Source organism: Callorhinus ursinus, unplaced genomic scaffold (assembly GCF_003265705.2).
Source record: "Callorhinus ursinus isolate GAN/ISIS: 27379988/994484 unplaced genomic scaffold, GSC_fseal_2.0 scaffold68, whole genome shotgun sequence".
NCBI lineage: Eukaryota > Metazoa > Chordata > Mammalia > Carnivora > Otariidae > Callorhinus > Callorhinus ursinus.
In genome coordinates, this window is record NW_027397130.1 from 5,499,560 (window position 1) to 5,526,209 (window position 26,650).

At 42.5% G+C, this 26,650-nt stretch overlaps 1 protein-coding gene and 1 pseudogene across 3 annotated transcripts; one reads left to right on the forward strand and one right to left on the reverse strand.

Moving 5' to 3' along the window:
- Nucleotides 1-38: 38 nt before the first annotated feature.
- Nucleotides 39-26,136, forward strand: ACOX1 (acyl-CoA oxidase 1). 3 transcript variants are annotated; one of them, XM_025859845.2, is made up of 14 exons: nt 39-304; nt 596-755; nt 5,398-5,558; nt 15,210-15,317; nt 16,149-16,268; nt 16,415-16,530; nt 16,913-17,082; nt 18,174-18,336; nt 18,781-18,971; nt 19,639-19,818; nt 19,917-20,022; nt 20,179-20,322; nt 20,474-20,680; nt 21,770-26,136. In XM_025859845.2, the coding sequence occupies exons 1-14, from the start codon at nt 196-198 to the stop codon at nt 21,818-21,820; spliced, it is 1,986 nt and encodes a 661-aa protein (XP_025715630.1). In that variant the 5' UTR covers nt 39-195; the 3' UTR covers nt 21,821-26,136. The 3 variants fall into 3 exon arrangements, with proteins under 3 accessions (XP_025715630.1, XP_025715629.1, XP_025715631.1); XM_025859844.2 differs by lacking the exon at nt 5,398-5,558 and adding an exon at nt 13,088-13,248; XM_025859846.2 differs by lacking the exon at nt 39-304 and adding an exon at nt 13,088-13,248 and having other exon boundaries at nt 617-755.
- LOC112814351 (large ribosomal subunit protein eL33 pseudogene) lies at nt 8,357-8,936 on the reverse strand (annotated as a pseudogene).
- Nucleotides 26,137-26,650: the final 514 nt, after the last annotated feature.

Genomic DNA, 26,650 nt, shown 5'->3' on the forward strand with positions numbered 1-26,650 from the left:
GTCGCTCGCGCGCCCGCCGGCCGCGGTGAAGGAGAAGGGGCGGGCCGGGGCGGGCCGAGGCGGACGGGGGCGGGGCCTCGCGCGGCCCTGGGGCGGCTCTTAGGGTCCGACCCGCGCTGGAGCTGCGGACGCCCGTCGCCGCCGCCGCCGCCGCCCTTTCGACGTGTGCCGCCACCGCTGCTGCGTGTCGCCACCATGAACCAGGACCTTCGCAGGGAGCGGGAAGCCGCCAGCTTCAACCCGGAGCTGCTCACTCACGTCCTGGACGGCAGCCCCGAGAGCACCCGGCGCCGCCGAGAGATCGGTGAGGGCGGCGGGGCCGGGCTTCCCTCCTTCCCCGAGCGTGGCTCCGGACTCGCTGGATGAGGAGTCGGGGGTGGGGGGGTGGGGGGGCGCTGCGGAGCCTGGGCCGCCGCGCCTGGCTCAGCTGGGGGGGGGGAAGCCGGGACCCGCACTCCCTCCCGGGGCCGGCCTGTGGCGGGGTGAGGGGCGTCGTCCCCCCCGCCCCGAAAACCCGCCGGGATTCAGGGAGGTGTGACGGAGCCCGGAATTTGTCTTCCTGTCTTCGTCGTGATGCCCTCTCGCTCCCTTCCAGAGAACCTGATCCTGAATGACCCAGACTTCCAGCACGAGGACTTGAATTTCCTCACTCGCAGCCAGCGTTACGAGGTGGCTGTTAGGAAGAGTGCCACCATGGTGAAGAAGATGAGGGAGTTTGGCATCGCAGACCCAGAGGAAATCATGTGGTTTAAAAGGTAGGGACGCCGTAGCCTAGATGAAGGGCCCCAGCCCAAACCTTAATTTAAACGCGCGGCCCGTGGTGGCCTTTTTCGTCGTGCTCGGCGTTTGTAAGACTCGAGACTGCTCGTTTTCACCCCACTTTCAGTGATGTGTGTGAAAACCGGTGTTTACTTTTGTGTTTAAGTCTTTTGAAGGGATGACGTCTGTAGAATGCTGAGCATGAATGGAGAGGCTGCAGTTTTCATTCTCAGGAATCTGCACCAACGAACTCCTTTGGCTCAGACATCTCAGGGTAGAGTGATTTAAATTGCAAAATGCCTTTGCTCTGTGTAACAAGGAGGTTTGCTAGATTGAGGAGGCTGAGTTCGATGTTTGCTTGCAAGACCAAACAATGTTTTGGAGCAATAACAGATTGTATTTCCTTTTTTTTTTTTTTAAGATTTTATTTATTTATTTATTTATCTGACAGAGAGAAACTCACAGCGAGAGGGGGAACACAAGCAGGGGGGAGTGGGAGAGGGAGAAGCAGGCTCCCCACTGAGCAGGGAGCCCGATGCGGGGCTCCATCCCAGGACCCTGGGATCATGACCTGAGCCGAAGGCAGACGCTTAACGACTGAGCCACCCAGGCGCCCCACAGATTGTATTTCCATATGAGAGTGTAGATCTTGAGTTTAAACTGATGGACAGTGTGGGGTAGGTGAAGAACATGAGTCAAACTTCAGAGTGAATAGAAAAATAAAGTTAAGAACCTAGCATTCTTGGATCTGGTGGCAGTGTTATTTAAAGGGCTCTCCGGCATATGAGACCTCCTAAAAAACAGGCCTTGGTACTAGTGCTGGAAAGAGTATGTACTTTTTCTTTTTCCAGACCTTCTGTTTTTCTGTTGTTTTGTTTTTTAATTAGAAATAAAGTAAGTCCTTTTTTTTTTTGCCTTTATCTGAATGAACACTCTAATTACATGGTCTGAGTACAAGATTTCTTTGCCCTGTATGCTCTCTTACATTTCTCATTCATTTCTGGGCACTTCCTTTTTTGGGGGGGTTTCAACATTTTAGAATTCCATTATTTTCATCAATAAAGATTAAATGATACGAATGGTGTGTATTCAAGAGCCAAGAAAAAGGGAACGTGTAAAGTTACAAGTTCTGCCTTTATGTAGTGATGGAAATTTCTCCTTTATTCTACTGCCTCTACAATGTTTGGTATCTTATTTTTTCAGTCTGACCTGGTTACTATTGTTGAGGATGAAATAATTTATTCTGGCCCTTAGGACTGTCCTGAGAATTCCTTTCCCTTTTAGTCATAAAATTATGACTTATTTTTAGTAGCCCAAATCAAAGTATTTACCAACTTCCAAGTGTTCTTTTTTACTTTTGAAATTTGTAACTCAAAGCTGTGGGGATATTGAGGTAGACTACCTCCTAGAAGATTATGTTTCTGAATCACCTGAGTTGGGTTTTAGGTAAACGTCAAAAATTTAAGATTTTATCCTTTTTTAAACAACCCAAAAAAAGAGGTTTGTTTTGTTTTACTTTTAAGTAGTTGATGCAGGGCACCTGGGTGGCTCAGTTGGTTAAGCCACTGCCTTCGGCTCAGGTCATGATCCTGGAGTCCCAGGATCGAGTCCCACATCGGGCTCCCTGCTGAGCGGGGAGTCTGCTTCTCCCTCTGACCTTCTTCCCTCTCATGCTCTCTCTCTCTCATTCTCTCTCTCTCAAATAAATAAATAAAAATCGTAAAAAAAAAAAGTTGATGCAGTGTTTCAGAATTGATTAGATTTCATAATCATTGGTGGTTCATAGAGTGTAAGCAGAGTTGGGTGAAGTCATAATGAAATAGAGCAAATTCCTTTATGTGGGTTAAAGAGCAGAGGATATGAGCCAGTTGTTTTGCCTGTCATTTTTTATGATACAAACCTTGCTGTTTGGGGAATATAGAGTACCAAGGTTTTTTGTTTTGTTTTTTAAAAACTTTACATATTTATTTGACACAGAGAGAGAGAGAGCACATAGGGGGAGCGGCAGGGAGAGGGAGAAGCAGGCTCCATGCAGACCTTGATCCCAGGACCCTGGGATCATGACCTGAGTCGAAGGCAGCCGCTTAATGACTGAACCCCCCGGGCACCCCTAGAGTACAAAGTTTAACACACCTTTTGACATCTTTCCAGTATCTCTAGGATAGGACAGGGAGATCAACTTACGTGAGAGAAGAGGATTGAAAATTAGTCTTGGCAGTTACTGAATGCCACTGAATCCAAGCCCACCATTGAATCCAAGCCCACCATCGATGATAGCTCACACCTGAGTTTCATGTACCACTAAGAAAGAAAAAGTGCTGCCAGTTAACTATGACCTCCCGTTATTTGTGACATGCACCTGATTTCTTAAATGCTAAGTTGGGGGCGGTGATGCCAGACAGATGAAATATAGTAATATTTCTCTTTCAGGGGATTTTGAGCATTTGCTGGTTTCTTTACAATTATTTGTCCTATCTCAAAATTCGCATATGGGACTGCCTTGAAGTTGATGGAATATTATAATGTAAGATACTTCGAGATTTCTCAGCTTGAGCAGTAAAAGAACTGTTCTCTCCAGGCCTTGGCAAAAAAAAAAACAAACCCTTGCTGTCTGGGGAATGTAAAAGTTGTTTTCCTAATCTCCTCTCCTGTAATTTTTGTCTTTTAACTCTCCTGTTTACTATGAAAAGAAAACTGTGAAGTGTTCTTAAGAGTAATTTAAAATTCTCATGAGGATCAGCCATGGTTTTTGTTACGCTCCTTAGGTTTTTGTTTTTATTTTTTAAAGATTTTATTTATTTATTTGACAGAGACACAGCGAGAGAGGGAACACAAGCAGGGGGAGTGGGAGAGGGAGAAGCAGGCTTCCCGCAGAGCGGGGAGCCTGATGCGGGACTCGATCCCAGGACCCTGGGATCATGACCTGAGCTGAAGGCAGACGGTTAACGACTGAGCCACCCAGGCGCCCCTCTCCTTAGGTTTTTAAAGCTGATTCTTTGAAAAGCATCTTCGGGAGGGATTAAACATAATTTAAAAACAAGGACTGAGATTTTGTTCATGAGTTGATTTTCAAACTCTCAAATTCTCTCTCAAATTCTTTTGAACTCAAAAGAATCTCAGTATGTTTATTAACATAAACATTCGACAGTCTTTGTGTCACCTATTTTTCCCTCTGAGTTTCCTAGAATTATATTATGTCATGATCATTATTTCAAATAACCCCACAGTCTCTTCACTTCCCTTCCGGGAATAGGAGTGTCTTATGTTGCCACCATTTTTGGCACCTAAACTACTACTTCTCTTCCTCAGAAACTCTTGTAAGTTCGTTTCCTATTTTAGTAAAATACAATTGTTAGGGAATGCTGTGGAGCTCTTGCCATTGAGAGAATGATATCCATATTTATCTACCTCATCAGGCCTTTGACTCCCACTTCGGTGAGGCGGGGCGTCACTTCTCTACCATCCAGCAGCAGTAAACTCCTTTTGATCCAAGTTACTTAGAAGCTAACTCACTTCTGTTCATACCCCTCTTTTTTCCTGTTGCTCCCTCCATTCAGTTTAAATTAATATTCGATATTGGTGTAAAAATTATGGAACCTCTGGGTTAAAAAGGCATTTTTTTACGTTCCTTGGATGCAGGCATTCCTTAGATGGTTCAGTCTGTCCCCAGCACCTCTGAAAGGTCATCTTCGAACCTAGAGGTGGTAGGATTGGTTTTAGGACCTCCCCAAAAGTGAATTGGCAGCCTTCCCCCTTTCTCTTAATTCAGGCTGTGCTCACTGGACAGACCAAGATAAACTGGTGATACTGCTTCCTCTTCATTCCTTGAGGAGTCATGAAGATCAGTTAGGTGATACTTACTTTGTACTTTGAGCTCTTTATATATACAGATAGAACAAAATAGACACCCCTAAGATCTTTAACAGTGTGGCCAGGGCTGACTAGTGTATGTGATTTGTATTTTGACTATTTCACAGATTGTGTTTTATGAGAAAATAGTTGAAGACAGAATTTCAGTGTGATTGGAATTCCCTTACACTGGAGTGAATATCAAAGACCATCAGAGATAAATGTTTAACATTCTCACATTTCTACTTCCCCATCTATAAACTCTGAAGACCTTTAGAGATCTGTGGTTTGGCCCTGGAATATGTATTTACTCTCCTGGATGTTTGCTTTGGTTATCTAGGGAAAAATTAAACTATTCTTTAGAAGCTTTTGTTAGCAGCTCTACAAATAAATGTTCTATGGAGTTCCTTTTGATTTTCAAAACAAGTAAAACTTGAAAATAAAGCAAACACACACTCTATAAAGAATCCAATAAAACCAACAGATGACACCACAAAAACAAAAAAACAAAAGGGATTTTTAGGCTAAAACTTGGATAGAATTTGCTTCCTGGATGAAGTGTAGAATTAAAGAATTCTGGCCCTGAAATGACTTGGGCAGGGAGGGAGTAGATAACACTGGATTTGGTCTTTTAGGTGGGAAAATGGTAAATTTTATGTTTAATTTCTTAAGAAAAGGGTTGAAATTTTCCCAGCCTCAATCCTGAGGGCCATGGTTGTCTGGCAAGAATGGGTGATAGAATGCAGTTTCTAGAGTAAGGCTGAGATCGTTTTCTTTTCTCTCCTGTAGAATGCATTTGGTCAATTTTGTGGAACCTGTGGGCCTCAATTTCTCCATGTTTATTCCTACCTTGCTGAATCAGGGCACCACTGCTCAGCAAGAGAAATGGCTGCTTTCATCCAAAGGACTCCAGATAATTGGCACCTACGCCCAGACGGAAATGGGCCACGGTTAGTCCACATTTGAGGGTCAGTGGGTAACCCACCTCAGGACTTAAACTGATAAATGACTCCTGATGTTTGGTTTTTCCTGCTGCTACACTTTTGGGAATTTGTCTTTCAGTTGTTAAGCCTCAAAAAAATTCAGCTTCTCATTTTCTCATAGGTCATTTCCCCATAAACTGGTCCAATATTCTAGCCTGAAACATCCTTCATTGTTACTTCTAAAAGCCTTTTTACCCTTGCTGCATATATCCCATTTTAATGGCTGTTGAGCAGTTTGGAAAGATGGGATTAAAAATGTGGCAGAATTAAGCGTTGGTGTCTAATTATAAAAAGAGACTTTGTTGGAAATTCTTGAGAGTGTTAATGCCTTAGCAATATCTGGAAGTTGCCTCTGACTGCTTTAATGAAGCTACAGATGGGGATTTTAAGGGGGGCAGAAGGTTAGAGCATTTAAGTGTCTTACTCTTTGTTTGCCCACTAGCAGGCTTATAAGGCAGTTTGGAAAAAAGTTCATGATTCTCTTCATTTGATTATAGCAATCTTTTTCTTTTTAAAGATTTTATTTATTCATTTGAGACAGCAAGATACAGAAAGAGAGAACATGAGCAGGGGGAGAGGCAGAGGGAGAAGTAGGCTCCCTGCTGAGCCAGGAGCCAGATGTGGGGCTTGATCCCAGGACCCTGGGATCATGACCTGAGCCAAAGGCAGACACTTAACCATCTGAGCCACCCAGGCGCCCCAGAGCAGTCTTTTTATTATACTTTTTTTCTTCACGTATTTTTGGACTTCGTATTGCCAGTCACTCTTGGTTCAGTTGTTCATAAAAATGGGGCACCTGGGTGGCTCAGTCGGTTAAGTGACCGACTGAGGTCTTGATCTCAGGGTCATGAGTTAGAGCCCTGCGTTGGGTTCCATGCTGGGCGTGGTGTCTACTTAAAAAAAATTGTTTATAAATGGCCAGCTCCTTTCAAAAAGTTTTGTGTTTGGTCTTAATGTGAAGGAAGTTTGTTTTCATAGACAAGGCCATTGGGAGGTTTGGGGGTTTTGAATTTGAGCTGCCCAGTCTTATTCCCTAATTTATCATAAGGCTTCCATTACGTAAATAAGGAGAAGAGGAAGAGATGCAAAAAGCATGAAAACTTGATTTTTGTGTTTGATTTGGTGCTTTTTGATTGGTGAAATGGTTTAAGGAAATGTTCTTTATCACAGTCCCCATGAGAACTGCAGATCTGGTTGTGGTGTTATCTTACGAACACCCCGCCAAAACACCCAAGACTTTCGCTTCAGGATGGCCAATGCTGAAATAAGCCGACTGAAGAAAGGTTTCCTAAGGGAAGGAATATAGCACTCGTAGAGGTCTTCCTGTCTGGGGGAGGGAGGGGGAGAGAGTGTGTGAGTGTGAGTGTGTGTGTGTGTGTGTGTGTGTTGTAATCTTAAAAGAGCTTTGTGGTACAGAGCCCTTCTTCTGTTTAAGTGTGCATCATTGTGAATTTATTTGACTTATAGTCAATGCCATCCATAGGAGGCATAAAGATGTAAATTATCCTGAGGCTAATGGGTTTGATTGTATGTCTCGCTGGTCTCCCCCTTCTGCTTCTATAAAGCATGTTGTAAATGTATATTTGCCATAAATTTGGAAAGAGAAGAAGTAACGAGGACTTGAAGTTTCTGGTCTGAGGAGCACAGAAATTGGACTGAGGTCCTGTGTTGGTCTGGGTGAGTTTGCTTTTTTTATTAGTTTTATTTCCCTTATTGCTTCTCTTTTTCAGATATTTTCCTGTATTTGAACCCAACTTTGTCTTAATCTCTGTATTTTAGAGAACGGAGTTGTGAGATTAGGTCTTGTTTCTCCCTGGAATCTCGTCCATTCACATTGCTGTTTGTTGTGCTTCGTCCACTGCTGTTCTTTTCTGGGGGCGCCAGTCAGTTTGTTGGTTAATCTGTGTCCTTGTGTAAAATAGTGAGTCCCTCAACATCAAAGAGACTGGAAATAGAGCGACTTGTGCAGATGGAGGTTTGATGGTTCAATCCAGAGACTTCAGAACGTTGACTGGCCAACAGTGACTATCTCAAGTGTCACAGAACTGGCTATAACTTTTGAGTTTGGGATTCTTTCAGCTCTAGGTAGGTGCTGAGAAGCGAGGAGACAACAGCATTGCTCAGGCTCCTTCCAGGATCCTGAAGTTCTTAAAAGTCAGTCCCCTGCACGAGGTCTCTGTCATCTCTTTCCTCTCTTCCCTCCTCTAAATACTCACCGGTCTGTAGAGACACACAAAGTCCGACACACACACTTGGTCTGTGGGTCTGTGAGCCTTATTCAAGGGCAGAAGTCTGGGCTGAGGGGCACACCCTCTCCCAGGGGTTCTGGTGTTGAAGGGACTGTCTGTGGAACGTGGTCCAGCAATAATCCTCCCGACCATACATTTCTCTGGGTCCCAAAGCAGGTCGTGTGCTTGGTCTTCACAGATATTTGGTCACTTCAGGTTCTGGCCACTTTATAGCAATTCTCCTTCCTTTGTTTTCTGCTGTTGTTAATCAGGAAAATAGAGCTTATACAATACAGTTAATCATCCTTGAAGATTGGTGCGGTATGTCAGCACCTTCCCATCACCAGTACTCAGATATGAACTAAAGCACCTCTCTTCCTTTGAAACTTGAGAAATAGATAAATAGTAAACGGGACGGTGTGAGTCGCTAGTCTTTCTCTGCGTATTTTCACTCCTGGTTCCTGTCCTCTTTTTTCCGAGTGAGTCTCTTTCCTGTTGGACTTCCCGTGAGACTGCTCCCTAGGTTTTGGGCTGTTCTAATTCCCCACCATGATTGTTAATAACAATATAAACTTCTTTACAAAGACTATGCCTTTCAGGGTTATGCCTTCAGAATATCTTTCTCAGAAGTAAATTATTGCATTGAAAGGAGTGAACATTTTATAGCTATTGTTGCATAGTTTAAGACTTCTTTTTTTTTTTTTAACAAGTCTACACCTTTATTTACTTTTCATTAAATTTAAATCCTTGAGGGGTACAGCATCACACGGATTCTGTGGCCAATGGCTTTAGCAGGAAGGTTGCTTCGGAATTTGGCACGAACCGTGCCACTGTTTCCATGAGCACGAGTTACTTTTCCCCAGATTACTCTGGTTTTGTTTGGTTTGCCACCAGGAGTCACCGTGTTGTTCTTTGCTTTGTACACATAAGCACATCTCTTGCCTAGGTAGAATTCCGTTTCATCTTGAGCATAAACACCTTCGATTTTAAGAAGAGCTGTGTGCTCCCTCTGGTTCCGGAGACCCCGCTTATAGCCAGCAAAAATGGCCTTGGACCACAGCCTTCCGGACATTATTTGGCGTTATAGGAGTCCTGTTCCCAGCAGGCCTCCACAGACTCCAAGATGGCGGGAAAAGCTAGTTTAAGACTTCTTGAAACACAGAACAAGTTTATAGTATATTTAGCAAATTATTAGTGTACCGTGTTTCCATAAGCCCCATCAGCGTGGTTACTTTAATTTTTTTTGCTACTTTAATATATATCTAAGAGTTAAAGTTTTAATTTTCCAAAGCCAGTGAGCCTGGATGTTTTGGCTTACTGTCTGTATTTCCTGTGTATAAACTGGGTTTTTCTCCTTTGTGTATTGATTAAATAGAATCTGTACATTGATCTTATAAATATGTGGTATCCTTCAAGTATTTTTTCTATTGCCTTCTGTTTTGTTAAACGCTTTGGCTTTATGTATTGCATGCATCCTTCTCTGAGTAGGTATAACTTTTTTTTCCCCATATCTTGGATAATTATTCCTTTATTTTCTCCAGGCTTTTTTTTGTTTGATTTATGTTTAATGCTTTGACTTGTATATGGTATAGAATGATGAATGAATCCCACCATTTTTGTGTTTATTAACTAGTATTTTCCCCCCGTTGTTCTTTCCAGTTCTTAGAGTTTTATTTCAATTTATTTCTGGAACCTTAAAATATATTGATTAGTCCCTTTGTTTTTCTCCTAATATCATAAACATTGGTTCATTGTTGCTTTGTAAGATATTTAAAAATCTGATGGGATAAGCCTGCTGTTGTTATATTTGAAGACCTACATATTTGGTGTTCTTGTATACACTCTTCTAGGCAAATTCCGATCTTAATTTATCAAATTCTAAATTATATTCAGCAGGAATTTCAAGTCCGTGTTACATTAAATCCTTGTATTTCTTGGGAAGTATTATCTTTATTATGATAAAGGACTGACTTCTCAACCAGGAATTAGCAATTTCTTGACTGTTACGTATAACTTCTTCTATTCATCCTGTTAGGTATTGATATTTTTCCTAATTAAATCTTTACTATCCTGAGCTAAGTTACATAACATTTTAAATATTTTGTAGTGTTTGTAAATTGCTTTTCTCTTTACTGAGGTTTCTGCTTTAGGCATCCTAATGGATAAGAATGCAGTGATTTTTTTTTCTTCCTTAGAGCCTATAGATTTTCTAAATTCATTCATTATTGATGGTATTTTGTTGTTGATTTCCTAGGATTATAATCATGCTGTCCATGGATATGCTATTTTAAGTCCTTCCTTTCTTATGTATTATTAATCTAATCATTTTGTCCTCAGCGTTGGCTGACAGCCCCGTGTCATGTAGAGGGAGAAGACTGGGAACGCCTTTTGGTGTTATGGTTTTAAAAGAATTGACTGTAGCACTTCACCAAAGTAAAATGTTGGTGCTTTGTAATTTTAAAATAAGTGATTTAAAAATAATATATAATCTTTATCATGCATACATAACCAACTTTTTGCAACAAATACTTGGTTTATGTCAAAAAAATTATCGGGTCACTTTCTCCTTATAACGTGTCTAAATTTCATCCACTTGTGAATATAATCCTTACCCTTGTCATAAGAGACCTTTTTCTCCTAAAAACATTCTTCAGTCTCAAAAGGTTTCTGATTACAGTAGTTTACCTCTGTCAGTGGTAACGCTGACGTTTGTCATTCCATTATCCAGCACACTGATGCAGACCCCTCCTGTGAGTCTGATGGGCTGCTTCAGAGTGGCCCATCCTCCCCAGGAATCGCTCTGGGTTCTAGCAATACAAAGTCGTCTTTCAGCGCTAACAGTGGAGGGTCCCAGGCTGCAGGGTTCAGTCCTGGCTCCACCAGTTTGCTCCTGGCGGGTCCCAGGTGTACGCTGATTTTTCTTCCTAGGCACCATTCTTTTAAAACCTAGAGGCAAAAAAATTAAAAAAATAATAATAAAAAATAAAACCTAGAGGGGCGCCTGGGTGGCTCAGTTGGTTAAGCAACTGCCTTCGGCTCAGGTCATGATCCTGGAGTCCCGGGATCGAGTCCCACATCGGGCTCCCTGCTCAGCAGGGAGTCTGCTTCTCCCTCTGACCCTCTTCCCTCTCGTGCTCTCTCTCTCTCATTCTCTCTCTCAAATAAATAAATAAAATCTTTAAAAAAAATTAAAAAAAAAAAAAACCTAGAGGCAGTGACATTCCTGTTTGTGAGGGAAAACACTCTCTCATCACACGAATGTGTTTTTTCTGGAGGATTTCCACTATTTCTTTAACTTTTTATTTTGAAATGATTATAAATTCGTAGGAAGCTGCAGAAATAGCACAGAGAGATTCCATGGACCTCTCACTCAGTTTCCACCAGTGCTAATGTGTTACGGGGGATTTCCCTTTGCCACTTCCAAGGAGAGCTGCTCTGGTTTGGGCAGCTCTCCTTGGTCTCTCTGGTGTCTTCATCATTGTGCTCAGTCCTGGTTGCACTTGCACGAGAATTTCCCTAGCCAGAAGATGTCACTGGGTGGTGGGATTCTTGTCCTCGCTCTGCCATTATCTTCCTGATCTAAAAGCACTTAACTCGCCTCAGCCTAATTTCTTTTATAAAATGAGCACGTGAGGGCGCCTGGGTGGCTCAGTTGGTTAAGCGACTGCCTTCAGCTCAGGTCATGATCCTGGAGTCCCGGGATCGAGTCCCATATCGGGCTCCCTGCTCAGCAGGGAGTCTGCTTCTCCCTCTGACCCTCTTCCCTCTCGTGCTATCTCTCATTCTCTCTCTCTCAAATAAATAAATAAAATCTTTAAAAAAAAAAATAAATAAATAAAAAATAAAATAAAATGAGCACGTGGGTCACCCAGTATTTGATTTTTCTGTGATTGGGTAACAGAAAGCACAACCACGCAACCGGAAGACATAGCTGATCAGCACTTGCCTGAGCAGTGCACCCTGGTTATTTTCCTCCTTACTTTCTGGACAAACTGAGAGGTTTTTTTGTTTTGTTTTGTTAATACTTTATTTATTTATTTGACAGAGACACAGCGAGAGAGGGAACACAAGCAGGGGGATTGGGAGAGGGAGAAGCAGGCTTCCTGCTGAGCAGGGAGCCCGATGTGGGGCTCGATCTCAGGACCCTGAGATCATGACCTGAGCTGAGGGCAGACGCTTAATGACTGAGCCACCCAGGTGCCCCCAAACTGAGAGGTTTTAAAACTGAAATGTTGCATAGGCTAATTTCTAAGATAATTAAAGAGAATAATAAGAGCAATTTCGAGTCGGTTAAGTTAGAGCTAGAAGTTCAACGGGAGGCCAGTGATGTGGAAGGATAACGAAGGCATATCAATCTATTTCCTATTAGAAAGAAATTTACACAGAAGTCTAAGGCATCTGCAAATTTTAAGTTGAAAAGAATGACTTTAGAAAGTGGATTCAGGGGCACCTGTCTGGCTCAGTCATAAATAAATAAATAAATAAATAAATGTATTCAGAATTACTAAAACTCAAGATGTTTATTATCTTTTGATAATTCCCACATAGTTGGCTTGTTATGCATGAATATGTTATTTGTAATTATTATTGATGGTCTTTAATAGAAGTTGCATGTCTTTTATTTCTGATAATCACTGGGTGAAGAGCATTGTCAATTTTTGTATTAAATTGTTTCAGTAGGGCATGGCTGGTAACCAGATTAAAAAAAAAAAAAAAAGAACCAGATTTATGTAGAGAATGTGGATCTATGCTGGATGTTTTATGAACAAACATAAAGGATTCCAGCCTAGAAGCATTACTGAAATTGCTTTTAGGAAAGCCTTTCGTCTGGGGCATCATTTTGTCTGTCTCTCCTGTCTCACATTCTCATCAGAGTAAATAATTGTACAACTTAAATTCTCCATCCCATACAACCTCTTCAAATTTTTTATTTCCTTTGATTTAATTGCAAGGCTGGACTCCTCTGCCTGACTCACATGTTTATGCTGCACAGGCTTTGGAATTGGTAACCAATCCTTTCCAAGACTGATTAAGAGCTGAGTAGCGTAAGAACAAACTTCTCGCCAACTTAAGAAAAATGAAATTTGCCAAGAGTTGATTAAAGTAATACAGAAAGAGGCAGTGCTCCCACCCACGATAACATCCACCCAACTAATTTCATACTTACAGAAGGTTTTTTTTCTCCTTCCCCTTACTCTGTTCACATTTGCTGATTCTCTCACACCTGATGACTCCTCTCAAATGCCCATCCTTGGTGTTTCTTCGAAGTTTTGTGCACCGAGGGCGGCCTGAGCCTCTGGATCTCCACTTGGGCATGTTCTTGCCTACTTTACTTCACCAGGCAACCGCGGAGCAGCAGGAACGCTTCTTCATGCCCGCCTGGAACTTGGAGATCATTGGCACCTATGCCCAGACAGAGATGGGCCATGGTACGGTGCATTCAGTCTACCTTCTGGGTTGAGGGCGGGGCTCTGCAGGCTTAGCGTATGTGGAGAGCCCATTGTATGTTAGCAAGGGCATATCCACACACCGTGGTCTTTCTGCAGAAGCCAGGTTTTTTACATATACAAGTCTTGGCATAGATGGGGCTTTGGTCAGTGGAAATTAAAGGTTATGTTATCACAGAGATATGCTGATTATTCTTTTTCATGGTTCCCCTTCAGTGAGTCAAGAATTACAAGTTAGGATTTATTTACTGAGTGGTTTTTCAAGTTCACTGGAGTTGTGTAGAATTTGTGTGCATGTAGCATCTGAACCCATCTTTTCTTTCTTCGGTACGATCTGATTCCCTTTCCTACAGATACCTTAATGAACTTGCACAAATTCCAGAAGAAACACAGATCAGTAGTACAGATGCTCTCTGACTTGCTTGAGGGAAATGAGCGGCTTGTATAACCATAATTCAGTCAAGGTCTGAAGGTAGCTAGGCCAAAGATTATGGAAAAAAAAAAAAAGATAAGCTGTTTTGGAGGGAGTGGCTCTCCCTGTTAATCTGGTCTGAATTGGTGTCTCTGTTTGCTATTCATTTCCTTCTGTCTTCTCCTTTCCTATTTCAAGGTTTAAGAACTGATCTAATGTAATGTATATTTGCCATGTGCTCTCATTTCTGTGCAACTTTATCTTAATTTTATAGCTAATTTGGCTCTTGGTACTAAATTGTATTTTACAGGATTTTTAGAAGACCCAGAGTGGAGTATTGTTTGGTTCCATTGTGCGTTTGCAAACATTCTGTCATTATCTGTTCTGTTACTCTGTTACTTCTTTTCCTGTAAAAACTTCTTTGCTGAAAGTTTTTGGTTCCTTGATTCTCACATGTACTTGAGAAGGTTGTGGATCACACATGAAGTGGCCATTGCTCTTTCTCAACTTGGAGGTTTCTAAATTGTTTCAAAGTTTAAATGTTTAATGAGGTCTGGAATTATCTAAGCAGTTTGGGAAAAGGTTCCCAGCATTGGCTTCAGGATAGTATATTAGAGGGAGTGTCACTTAGAATATTTTTCTGTAACTGTTTTCAAAGAATTTTGGCACATTTGTATTAGGATTTAAAGCGTGAATCTTTGTCCATCTCCAGTAAACATGACACTGGGAACTCTTCTAGTCACAGTAATGAACCAGCCAGGGTCGAAGTTAAGGCCTGGCGTTGGAAATCGCAGCGTGCACTCAGACCTTATTACTGGACCTTTAGAAATCAAAAAAAAGGTCACTGTTCCAGGTCTTTTTCCCCATAATGTATATCTTTTTGAAGTCTGGTTTTCCATTCTAGAAATCACTCTGAAGTAAGTCTTTATAAGAATTTTGGCTGAATTCTCTTTCTGTCACCTGTTATCTTAGTCTTTGTAAATAGAAAAGCCCAGAATGTTGAACTGGTGTGTAGATACCATACATGAGTTGAAACTGGCACATTTAAACTTAGAGATGTTATTTTAAAAGAGCAGTTAACTTCCCTGTTACATTCCTATCCTATGATCTTGTGAAAATATGATTCTAAACTGCCTTTATATTTTCTTTTGATTGATCTAAATAGAGGTGCATTAATTAAAAAGTATAGAAATAGAACATGCTTGACATTTATATTTTCACCTTATGATAGGAACTGCCTGGTTTGAATATAGGAAATTATGGGGCAGTTGGCTCAGTCAGTAGAGCATGTGACTCTTAATCACGGGATCATGAGTTCGAGCCCAATATTGGGTTTACTTTAAAAAAAAAAGTATAGGGAAGTATCTGTATCGGTTATTAACTATTTGTAGCTCGTCTACAAATGTCTTGTTGTTGTTGGATTTTGTTGTTCTCTGAGATACTAAGAGCTGAAAGGACAGGGCAGGAGATTTTACCCTGTGCCTATTTGTTCCCATATTTTATCCAAGGTGAATGTAACTTATTTCCTTAGGAACTCATCTCCGAGGCTTGGAAACCACAGCCACTTACGATCCTGAAACTCAGGAGTTCGTTCTCAACAGCCCTACTGTGACCTCCATCAAGTGGTGGCCTGGTGGACGTACGTGAATTTTTTAGCATTTGTTGGATGTTGTGACGAGTTATTACAAGATGGTGTTTAGGATGTAGAGCTTCTATGGGAATATCATTTTGAAATGTAGGAAACACTCTGAAGTCTTAGGCTCTTCTCGACTGTTGATAGTCTCCTGTAGTGCTTGTTGTAGACCTGTCCTCCATTTACAAGGCACAGAAGGGACAGCTGTCTCGCTCTGAACTTTGCATTGAACATTCCCATCATTAGCGCAGTTTCCTTAGTCACCATGTAAAGCAGCTTAGTCTTCCCTGTGTGGTTATAAGTTATAAGTAATTTAAATGTAAACAGCCACATGTGGCTAGTGGCCACTGTTTTGGAAAGCACTTCCTTAAGGGAGAAAAAGGAAATAAATTAATGTTTTTATGGTTATCCTAAAAAAAAAAAAGTATGTAAATGAATGAGAAACAAGTAGAAAAGAAAGTAAAGTCTTTCTAATTAATTTTTTTTTTTTTAGTAAAGTCTTTCCTAAAATGAAGGATTACTAACAAATCAACAAACTCTACACCTTAAGCTCACAAATGTTTGTAGGTCCATAATATCTCAATAAAATGTGTTAAAAGCTTTTATAGATACAGAATGAAGGATTGCTTTGCCAAAATTCAATAAATTTTAATGACTATCAGCTTAAGTGAATTTCTTTCTGAAAACTGGGTGTGGTACTGTCGTAAGCCTCTTGGGTACACTCTATCGATGGAGGCTGGTATTTAACATACGGTTTTTCCCCATCTTTTATTTCTGTCTTTTGAAAGTGTGAGAAAGTTTCCTCACTTCTCTCTCCTGTTCTCTTTGATGTTCCAGTTGGGAAGACTTCAAATCATGCAATAGTTCTTGCCCAACTCATCACTAAGGGGAAATGCTACGGATTACATGCCTTCATCGTACCTATTCGTGAAATTGGGACCCATAAGCCTTTGCCAGGTTAGAGTTGTTTGTCTGCTGTTGAGATGAAAAACTAAACCGATCACTTTCTTCTGCAAAAAGTATAGCACACAACAAAAGAGGCCAGGGCAGCCCGGGAATTACGGAGCGTAAGCACCTTGTGACTTTTCTTTCATCTGTGGTAGGTATTACCGTGGGAGATATCGGCCCCAAATTTGGCTATGATGAGATGGATAATGGCTACCTGAAGATGGACAATTATCGTATTCCCAGAGAAAACATGCTGATGAAGTATGCCCAGGTATCTTTGGAGGAGCAGAGGTATCAAACATGGGGGTTTCAGCAGCTGTTGATAACCACGGGGTTGCGAGGGTGTGTTTTTGTAGAAGGTAATAACATATTTTCACTTCTGATGCTTCTTTTATTAATGACAGTGAAATCAAGAGCAGTTGGCAGGTATGAAGAACATATTCTAGTTTGCTAAACCAGTGGGTCTCAAACTTCAGCGTGCGTTAGAATCACTTGGAGGGCTGTATAAAGTACAGGGTGGGGATGAGGTTTTGTATTACAATCAAGCTCCCTGGAGATGCTGCCATTCTGGGGACAAGCCTTTGAGAATCATGAGCACAGACTGCCACTAGGGTTTAACAGAAGGAAGCATCAGTTCCATGTTCTTTGTCCAGGTGAAGCCGGATGGCACGTACATGAAACCTGTGAGTAACAAGCTGACCTACGGGACCATGGTGTTTGTCAGGTCCTTCCTTGTAGGAGAAGCCGCTCGGTCTCTGTCGAAGGCTTGCACCATCGCCATCCGATACAGCGCTGTGAGGCACCAGTCCGAAATCAAGCCAGGGTAAGGGAGGCATCTGAGATTGCTGAAGACCTACCTTTGACGCCATCCAAATATCAAAATTCCCAAATGTGATCTCGAGAATACGCATTAGCCTTGCAAAATCAGCTAAGGTGGCAGTGTGCTGGGTCTGCTCCTTAGAAACTAGACTTCCTTTAAGTAGAGAGATGAGGATAGCCACTTTATTATTTTTAACCTAAGAAAAACAGTCATATTTACTTGAACTCTATAAATGAGATGTTTAGGGGCACCTGAGTGCCTCAGTTGGTTAAGCGTCTTGCCTTCGGCTCAGGTCATGATCCCAGGACTCCGGGATCGAGCCCCGAGTCGGGCTCTCTGCTCAGCAGGCATCCTGCTTCTCCCTTCCTCCCTGCTCGTGTGCTCTCTCTCTCTCTCAAATAAATAAAAATCTTTTTTAAAAAAAATAAATGAAATGTTTAGAACACTAAAGGCAGTTTGAAAATCCTGATTGCTCCTAACAGCTATGAATTGGGTATGTTGGGAATGGCATGAATGGGACTCCCTGTTGTGTTCATAGCCGTAGGTTAGTCTTACTGCCTTTCACTTGAGTGTGACTCCCTGATGACCTTTTTAACTCCCGTAGAAGGAATAAAGAAATCGATAAGAGCTGACGGTCTTAGATGTCACATGGTTAACTCTGTGCATTGGGCCTTTTCCAAAATTATGCTTAAAATAGTTTTTTCAGCCATCTAATGTGTTAGACTTCTTTATCATTGCTTTCCTTCTGTGAAGTTAACTTTGATTTTTGTATGTTGCTATGAGATAGTTTCCTTAGTTATACTGCAGAGACTAAGATAGATAGGAACTTCACAGCTAGAAAATACTCTCTGCCTAGGCGGTTCAACAAGGTGGTTGAGAACATGGTTTTCTGTAGCCAAACAGCCTAGATTTCAATTGAGTGAGCATCTGCCACACATTCGCTGTGTGACCTTAGGCAGGTTCTTAACTCTTTTTTCCCCTTGGTGAAATGGGGAGAGTGCTAGCTTTTCAGTATGTCAAAGTATTTAGACCAGAATCTGGTGCATAATAAGTTCTATGTAAGTGTTTAGTTTTGTTTCTTCTCTGTCCTTTAGTGAACCAGAACCACAGATTTTGGATTTTCAGACCCAGCAGTATAAACTCTTCCCACTCCTGGCCACTGCTTATGCCTTCCAGTTTGTAGGTGCGTACATGAAGGAGACCTACCATCGAATTAATGAGGACATTGGCCAAGGGGATCTGAGTGAATTGCCTGAGGTATGTGTTTCCTCATTTGCTTGTTGCACCTTTCTGTTTGATATTTGCCTGTTGGATAATGTCCAGAGAAAACTAAATGTTGGGATTTCTTGAGAAGAATCCATGTGTTCTCAAGAGATATAGTCATTATTTTAATTGAAAGTGAATCAGATATGAAGATATGTGGGTTTTGTTTTTTTAAGTTTTAGAAGTACTATACCGCGTTGGTTGTTTATTAATCAAAGGAACATAAGTGGTGACTTTTTTGCCAAGTGGAACACTGTGGAAGGGAGTGTGGGAACAATATGAATTCAGGTCACTGAGATGACCGTGCTTCAGTTTGCACGCGTGGCAAGTGATGTGGCAAGTGACCAGCATTGTTAGGGGAGGAAGAGAGGGCTTCTTCCTGTGAGGCTCAGACCATCGGCGCCACCCGCGCCCTGACAGCCTGTGCATCCCCTCCAGCTCCACGCCCTCACTGCTGGCCTGAAGGCTTTCACCTCCTGGACAACTAATGCTGCTATCGAAGCCTGTCGGATGGCATGTGGCGGACATGGCTACTCTCACTGCAGTGGCCTTCCAAATATCTATGTCACTTTTACCCCCACCTGCACCTTTGAGGGAGAGAACACTGTCATGATGCTGCAGACGGCTAGGTGAGAATCTGATTTGTGCTTTATCTATTATTAAAACGTTTGAGGGGGTGCCTGGGTGGCTCAGTTGGTTAAGCGACTGCCTTCAGCTCAGGTCATGATCCTGGAGTCCCTGGATCAAGTCCCACATCGGGCTCCCTGCTCAGCAGGGAGTCTGCTTCTCCCTCTGACCCTCTTCCCTCTCGTGCTCTCTATCTCTCACTCTCTCTCTCTCAAATAAATAAATAAAATCTTTAAAAAAAAGTTTGAGGGATGCCTAGGTGGCTCAGTCCAATAAGCATCCAATTCTTGGTTTTGGCCCAGGTTGTGATCTCAGGGTCCTGGGATTGAGCCCGGCATCAGGCTCCCTACCCAGTGCAGAGTCTCCTTGGGATTCTCTCTCCCCTCCCCTCTCTGCCCCTTTCCCCCACCTACATGCTCGTTCGCTCTCTCAAAAAAAAAAAAAAAAAGTTTGCGTCCTCTTCATGAGTTCCTGTTCCCATGTTTGCTCTTCATGTTACATTTGTTCCTGAGAGATGGTGGTTTTGCCTTCCATCCTGACCCACTGGTCTTATCTTGTGGTCGGCCCAGCGAGTGCAAAACGCTTATCGCGTTGCTTAAAGTCACTGCAAGAGTTTATCTGTTTCCTGAGAAATATAGTTACTGAAAGATGTGCACTGGTGATTTTTAGGTTCCTGATGAAAAGTTACGACCAAGTGCACGCAGGGAAGTTGGTGTGCGGCATGGTGTCCTACTTGAATGGCCTGCCCACTCAGCGCATCCAGCCACAGCAGGTAGCAGTGTGGCCAGCTGTGGTGGACATCGACAGCCCCGACAGCCTAACGGAAGCTTACAAACTTCGTGCGACCAGGTGAGCCCCCGCCTCAGGAGCTGGGGGTGCCTCTGGGAGCTGGGGCCTGAGTACTGCCCAGCATTTCCTGCAAGCTCCGGTTTTCTTTCACTTAACAGATTGGTGGAAATTGCTGCAAAAAACCTTCAAAATGAAGTGATTCACAGAAAAAGCAAGGAAGTAGCGTGGAACCTAACTTCCGTTGACCTTGTTCGAGCAAGCGAGGTCAGTGATAGTTCTCCCTCTCTCTCTCTCTCTCCTCTCTCTCCCTCTCCATCCTTCACACCGTCCCAACCCATTTTCTTAGTGCAGAAACCCTTGTTGCTGTGCGGTGAATCTTTCTCAAAGGTTCTCTCATTCTGGTGTTTTCTTTTTATCTAGGCACATTGCCACTATGTGGCAGTTAAGCTCTTTTCAGAAAAACTCCTCAAAATTGAAGATAAATCTGTCCACGCTGTCTTAAGGAATTTATGTCTCTTGTATTGTCTGTATGGAATCAGTCAGAAGGCAGGGGATTTTCTTCAGGTGAGTATTTTCTGAATTTAAGTCTGGCTTTTTGTTTTTTTTTTGGTAGAAAAATCTTTATGGTCTACTTTATAGTTGTGTGTGTGCACATATATATGAATGTCTGTATATGTGTATATATGTGTTTGTTTGCTTGTTTTATCTCTTCTAGGGAAGTATCATGACAGAGTCTCAGATTACCCAAGTAAATCAGCGCATAAAGGAGTTGCTGATAGCAATTCGCCCAGATGCTGTTGCTTTGGTGGATGCGTTTGATTTTCAGGATGTGACACTCGGCTCTGTGCTTGGCCGTTATGATGGGAACGTGTATGAGAATTTGTTTGAGTGGGCCAAGAAATCCCCACTGAACAAATCAGAGGTACAAAAAACAATGTCTTTTCACCTTTTGAAATTCTTCATCGCATATTAAGGCAGGAAAGACCTCAGAGGTGACTCCTCTGTGAAAGTTTTTTTTGTTTTCTTTTTTAAGATTTTATTTATCTGACAGAGGGAGACACAGTGAGAAAGGGAACACAAGTAAGGGGAGTGGGAAAGGGAGAAGCAGGCTTCCCGCTGAGCAGGGAGCCAGACGTGGGGCTCGATCCCAGGATCCTGGGATCATGACCCAAGCCAAAGGCAGACGCTTAACGACTGAGCCACCCAGGCACCCCTCCTCTGTGAAAGTTTTGGAGGCTCCTGTGGCCTCTACGGACAGTCACTTTGGGTAACAGATTCAGAAGGAAACTGGGTTGTTCCCACAGTACACAGGTCTTTCATCTCCTTGAGTGTTGAGTAACTCCTGGACATGTTCAAACATATACAAAAGTAGAATACTGTAATACACCCCCATGTACCCTTTGTCACACCTCAGTGACTAATCTCCTGGCCATTGTGTTTCACCTGAAAACCCTCCCTCTGCCCTGCGCCCCCCTCCCTCTGCCCCGCACACGCCCCCATCCCCACCGTCTCCCCTGGGGATTGTGGCGCTACAAATCCAAGATATTGGGTCCCTGGGTGGCTCAGTGGGTTGAGTGGCTGCCTTCAGCTCAGGTCATGATCCTGGAGTCCCGGGATCGAGTCCCACATCGGGCTCCCTGCTCAGCGGGGAGTCTGCTTCCCCCTCAGCCCCTCCCCCCTCTCATGTGCTCTCTCTCTCATTCTCTCTCTCAAATAAATAAAATCTTCAAATCCAAGATATTAGATAACTTTATCCATGGATATTTCAGTGTGTGTCTCTTAAAAGATAAGGACTTTTTGAAAACATGACCACAGTGCCATTCTGCCCCCAAATAGGAATCATGTCATGAACTACCCAGTGTCCAAATTCCTCAATTAACTCAGTTTTTTTTTCCCTTCAGTGTTTTGGATCACGATCCAGATAAGGCCCAGATACCTTCTCAGTTAAAAGTGTGCTAGTTGATGCTGCAGGCCCCCCGTCAGTAATTCTTTCTCTCTCCCTTCCCTGCAGGTCCATGAGTCTTACTTCAAGTACCTGAAACCACTGCAGTCCAAGCTCTGAAGGGTCATGGGGACAAGTGCAATTCGCTCCAGAAAGAGCTGGACTCGACACCCCTTACACTTGTCACACAAAGCTGCTTGGGATCTTGACCAAACTCAGAGAGCTATAGAGCAAATGATAAATTGAGCCCTTTCCTCTTTTTATAAATGAAGAAAAAAATGAACAGATTTCAGAAATTAAATGAAAAAAACGGATGTGTTTTAAATGCCATTAACACTGCATGAGGCCTTTTGGGCGTCAGAAAGAGCTTTAAGAGATGCAGCATGACTTCCATCTGTGGTGCTGCTGACCCCAGTAGGCCATGACCTCGGATAATTCGTAGAATGTAACTACTAAGTAGTTAATTATTTTCACCTCTTAATTGCTAATCACTGGATCTGTAAGTGTTTTTACTTAAAGGTATTTTTTAAGTGGGGTAAAACCCTGCCCACCTTTTCTGCTAAATGTTCTTCTGCTCCTGCCATGGCCCTGGCCAAGAAGCAGGACTGAAGAGAAGGGATTCGGGGAAAGAAACAAATCAGGAAACTTAGCGTGAGTGAAATGTGTGCCTGACACATTGACGCGACTTCCGTCCCCTTGCCCCTCTTTGCCGACCTGTTGTTACCACCTAACTATTCACGGTAGCATCTTCCCGGCGCGAGGGGAACTCCAGCACAGGGCTAGCATAGGATCACTGTCCCGTGTCATTAGGAGTTAATCTTCCATTCGAGGGATCCCTAAATCATCGGTGCGGTAGCACAGCACCTCATTTCCCAAAACTTCTTGGGAAGGGACAAAATGCAAAATCATCTCTGCATTTGACACTTGGCAACTGATGGCACCTCCATCAGTGGTGATTCATCTCCCTCCCCCTTGCCCTGTCCTGGAAGAGATGCTAAGAAACAAGAAGGGGTCACAATTCCTTTGTAGTAGAATGAGTATAGGGAGAGCTCTCTTAGTTGCAGTTACTGTGGCTGTGGTGTCCCTACCAACTGGTTATTCTGGAAAAATACAGATTTTATATGTTCCGCCATTTGTTATAAGCTGTTACGGTGCTTGGAGCTCACAGTGTCTGGCTGTATAAAGATAGAAGCATCACTCAGGCCACCTCTTCTGCCCAGGAGTACCACAGAAAACTCCTTTGACAAACCATGTCTTCTGGTTTTTGGATATAAGTCATTGAATCAATATAATCATCGAAACTATGGCTAAAGGATAAATGCAAGTTGCATAGAATCGCTTTCCTATTGTACGCTGGCTTTATTTTCTGTCTGTTTCTAGGAGGTTGATCTGAATTGTGACATTGTCCTTTGAGCTGAAATCTAATTTACAAAATCATTCTACATTTAAAGGTTAAACATGTACTTCCTGATGAAGGTTTTTCTTAAAATTGATGTAAAACAGCATCACTTGATTTTTTTTTTTAATTTTACTTATTTATTTGACAGAGAGAGACAGTGAGAGGGGGGAACACAAGCCGAGGGAGTGCGAGAGGGAGAAGCAGACTTCCCCTGAGCAGGGAGCCCAGTGTCGGCCTCGATCCCAGGACCCTGGGATTATGACCTGAGCCGAAGGCAGACGCTTAAAGATTGAGTCACCCAGGCGCCCCATGATTTTTTTTTAATAACCTGTTAACTGGATCTGTGACATCTGTCTCATGAAACCAGTTGTTCTAGAATCAGTCTTGAGAATGCAGTATAATTCGGGCGAAATGTCGTCCCTACCTGGGGACCCAACATAAAATCTGTCCAGTGAAACCAGTTACATGAGGCTTTTTAAGATTGAAGTAACAAGCACTGTGTTAATTTCTTTGGGATATGTCTTGACAGTAGTTCAGATTCTTGGAAATAACAGTAAATCGCTTAATATTGACCTATTAAATGTAGAATTGCTTCAAAACTAGTGGTTAAATACCTTATTCACAGATGAACATCTGTAGTTGGGATCTGAGTGTGTTTGAATTAACACCCACCTAATCCCGCTGCATAGATCTGGGATCTCTCTAGGCAGGTTTGAGCAAGTTGTAGACACTACAGAGCCACCTTCAGTCCAGCACCTTGAGTATTATTTAAAAGCGAAATCTGATACTTGATACTGTTTTTATTAATATTGGGATTTTTGTCTTGTACTTTATTCACTGTAACCTAAGAATATAGTAAAACCTCCCTAATTTGTACTATCACGAGGAAAAGAGAGTGCCACATAATTAAAAAGTCTAAGCTACAAAGAATTTTAAGGTCCAGGTTTATGACGTTATCAGGTGCAGGTAACACTAAGAAGAAAACAAAGCGCACCCTCCCCAGTGGAGGAATGCATGCTTGTTGGCAGCACTTAAAGGAAGCGGTAGATCCAGTTTGCACTCCCAAAGAAGCCAGGTCTGTGCTACAGATAAGTTTCGTTCTTTTGTGAGCCATTTTCACCAAAAGTACAAAGAAAATTTAAACCTACTCTTCTTCTCTAAAATGATAAATGTTAAGAGAATGAGATTTTTCTTTTTTTTTAATAATTTTTTATTGTTATGTTAATCACCATGCATCATTAGTTTTTGATGTAGTGTTCCATGATTCACTGTTTGTGCATAACACCCAGTGCTCCACGCAGAACGTGCCCTCTTTAATACCCATCACCAGGCTAACCCATCCTCCCACCCTCCTCCCCTCTAGAACCCTCAGTTTGTTTTTCAGAGTCCATCGTCTCTCATGGTTCGTCTCCGAGAATGAGATTTTTCTATTAGATACTGATAGAAGCCTTTTTTTTTTTTTGAAATACTATGAACAGAACTAAAAATTGGAATTTTGAGGTTTAATGGGATTTTGCTATTTGTAGTGGATGAAGGTTGATTCTTCCTGAAGTGTTTGGAGCTCTACTTTGTGCTCTGGTAGATATATACAGAGGAGTATTTCAGTGGACATTAGTGGTTTCAAAGCACAATTGGTTCCAAAGCCTTTGGGGCCTCTTTCATGTTCTTGGCTTAAGGACATAACAGCGCTAAGTATCAGCTTATCTTCAGAACATTGACCTAATTGCAACATTAACTATATTCACATGCTTTCCGAGAACTCCCTGCCTGTCATTTCAGATTTCATATACCTGGAGGCATTTTACAGATCCTAAACATGCTAGGTCTTAATTATTGGGTTTTCTTCAGCGCAGGGCTTTGGCTGGAGAGACATGACCCATTCAAATTCATGAAGAACGAAAATTGTTTAGATGGCTTGGCTCACAGGCCCTCCTGCCTTTTCGGAGCCTTTTCCATCCGTCTTATTAGGAAGAGATGAGGTGCAGGTGTGCACACCTGCTAATCTTTATAAATGTGGCAGGTATGCCCGGGGTCTTAGGTTGCCTTCAAGCAGTGGCAGGAAAGGGGTTCTTCTACCTGAGCCCAAGAGTCTTTTGTTGATTCTCCTTACTCAAAGATTTGGATTATTTTCATGAAATAATGCAGAGGTCATTTCAGCTAAGTACTACTCCATTCTTGGAGGATCTGACCAAGTCACACTGTAAATGACTAAAATTATTTTTTATTTTAAAATACCAATAAACTTTTGCTTTTAGCTGTACACACTAAATTCTTACTACCTATTCCTATGCTCCATGATGGTAAACATAGAAACATGAGGAATCTTTATAGAGTTACCAGGTGTTAGCTGTTGCAGACCTGCAAATTCCTAGATTCCAAGGGTTTTTTGTTTTGTTTTTATTTTGCTTTAAATTTAGTTGGGCCACTGGGGCAACTAAGGGTCTGCCTTCGGCTCAGGTCATGATCCTGGAGTCCTGGGATCAACCCTGCTCGTGCTCTCGCTCAGATGAGTAAATTTTTTTAAAAATAATACATTTAATTGGGCCATTGATTATCTTAGGAAGATCACGAAAAACTGGGGAGTGATTTTAAGAATTCTGAACCAAAATAGGTTGTTTTGCCACAATGCTGTTGACTACTTCATAGTTTAGGTAGCAAACATATAACCTTCCACATAATATTCAGACTGCTGAGATAAACACCATTTTCTTTCCAATTGCTGTAGATTCAAGGAAATTACTTGTATTCTTCAGAGTGTATAATTCCTTGCTACCTTTTCCCCTTTTACTGTTAGGGTTTGCGTTCGGTTCCTACCTGACAAGATGCATTTAGCATGTATTGTTACCCAACCCTGGCTGGACCTGTCAGTGCAGGCGCGAGTACCGAGGAGGTGCACGGGTCCAGAATTTCCGAACCATGATTGGACAGCTGTGACCCGCCAGCCCTGCTTGTGGGCTGCGGGTAAGCCAAATCATTACTCCCTTTTTCCTTTGTAAAACTGGAAAAATCCTTAATAAAACCTGTGGTTAACACAAAATGTGTTACGTGCCTTTATTGGGTGGCAGTATTGGGTTCTGTTCTGGCTCCACAGCTTTGATTTTCTTTCTTTTTTAAAGATTATTTGAGAGAGAGAAAGCGCACAAGCAGGGGGGAGGGGTAGAGGGAGAAGCAGACCCCCGCAGAGCAGGGAGCCCGCCATGTGGAACTTGATCTGAGGACCCTGGAATCATGACCTGAACCAAAGGCAGATGCTTGACTTGAGCCACGCAGGTGACCGCAGCTTTGATTTTCACAATTGAACCGGTAGGTCACAGCCATTTCCCTAAGCTTTCCCTAAGACACATAAATTGTTCATGGTATCGCACAGCAATTTTCCAATCGTAATACATTTCTCATGCCCCCCACCCGGCCACAAGTCAGCCCTCAGAGGAGGTCCTGGAACCCAGGTCCCGGCAGTCCCTGGGGAGGGCGAGAAGAAGAAGCCGAACTACCTTGGAGCCGGCCACCCTCCTCCCACAGTGGCCTGGCGCCAGCACCTAGCAACCCGCCGG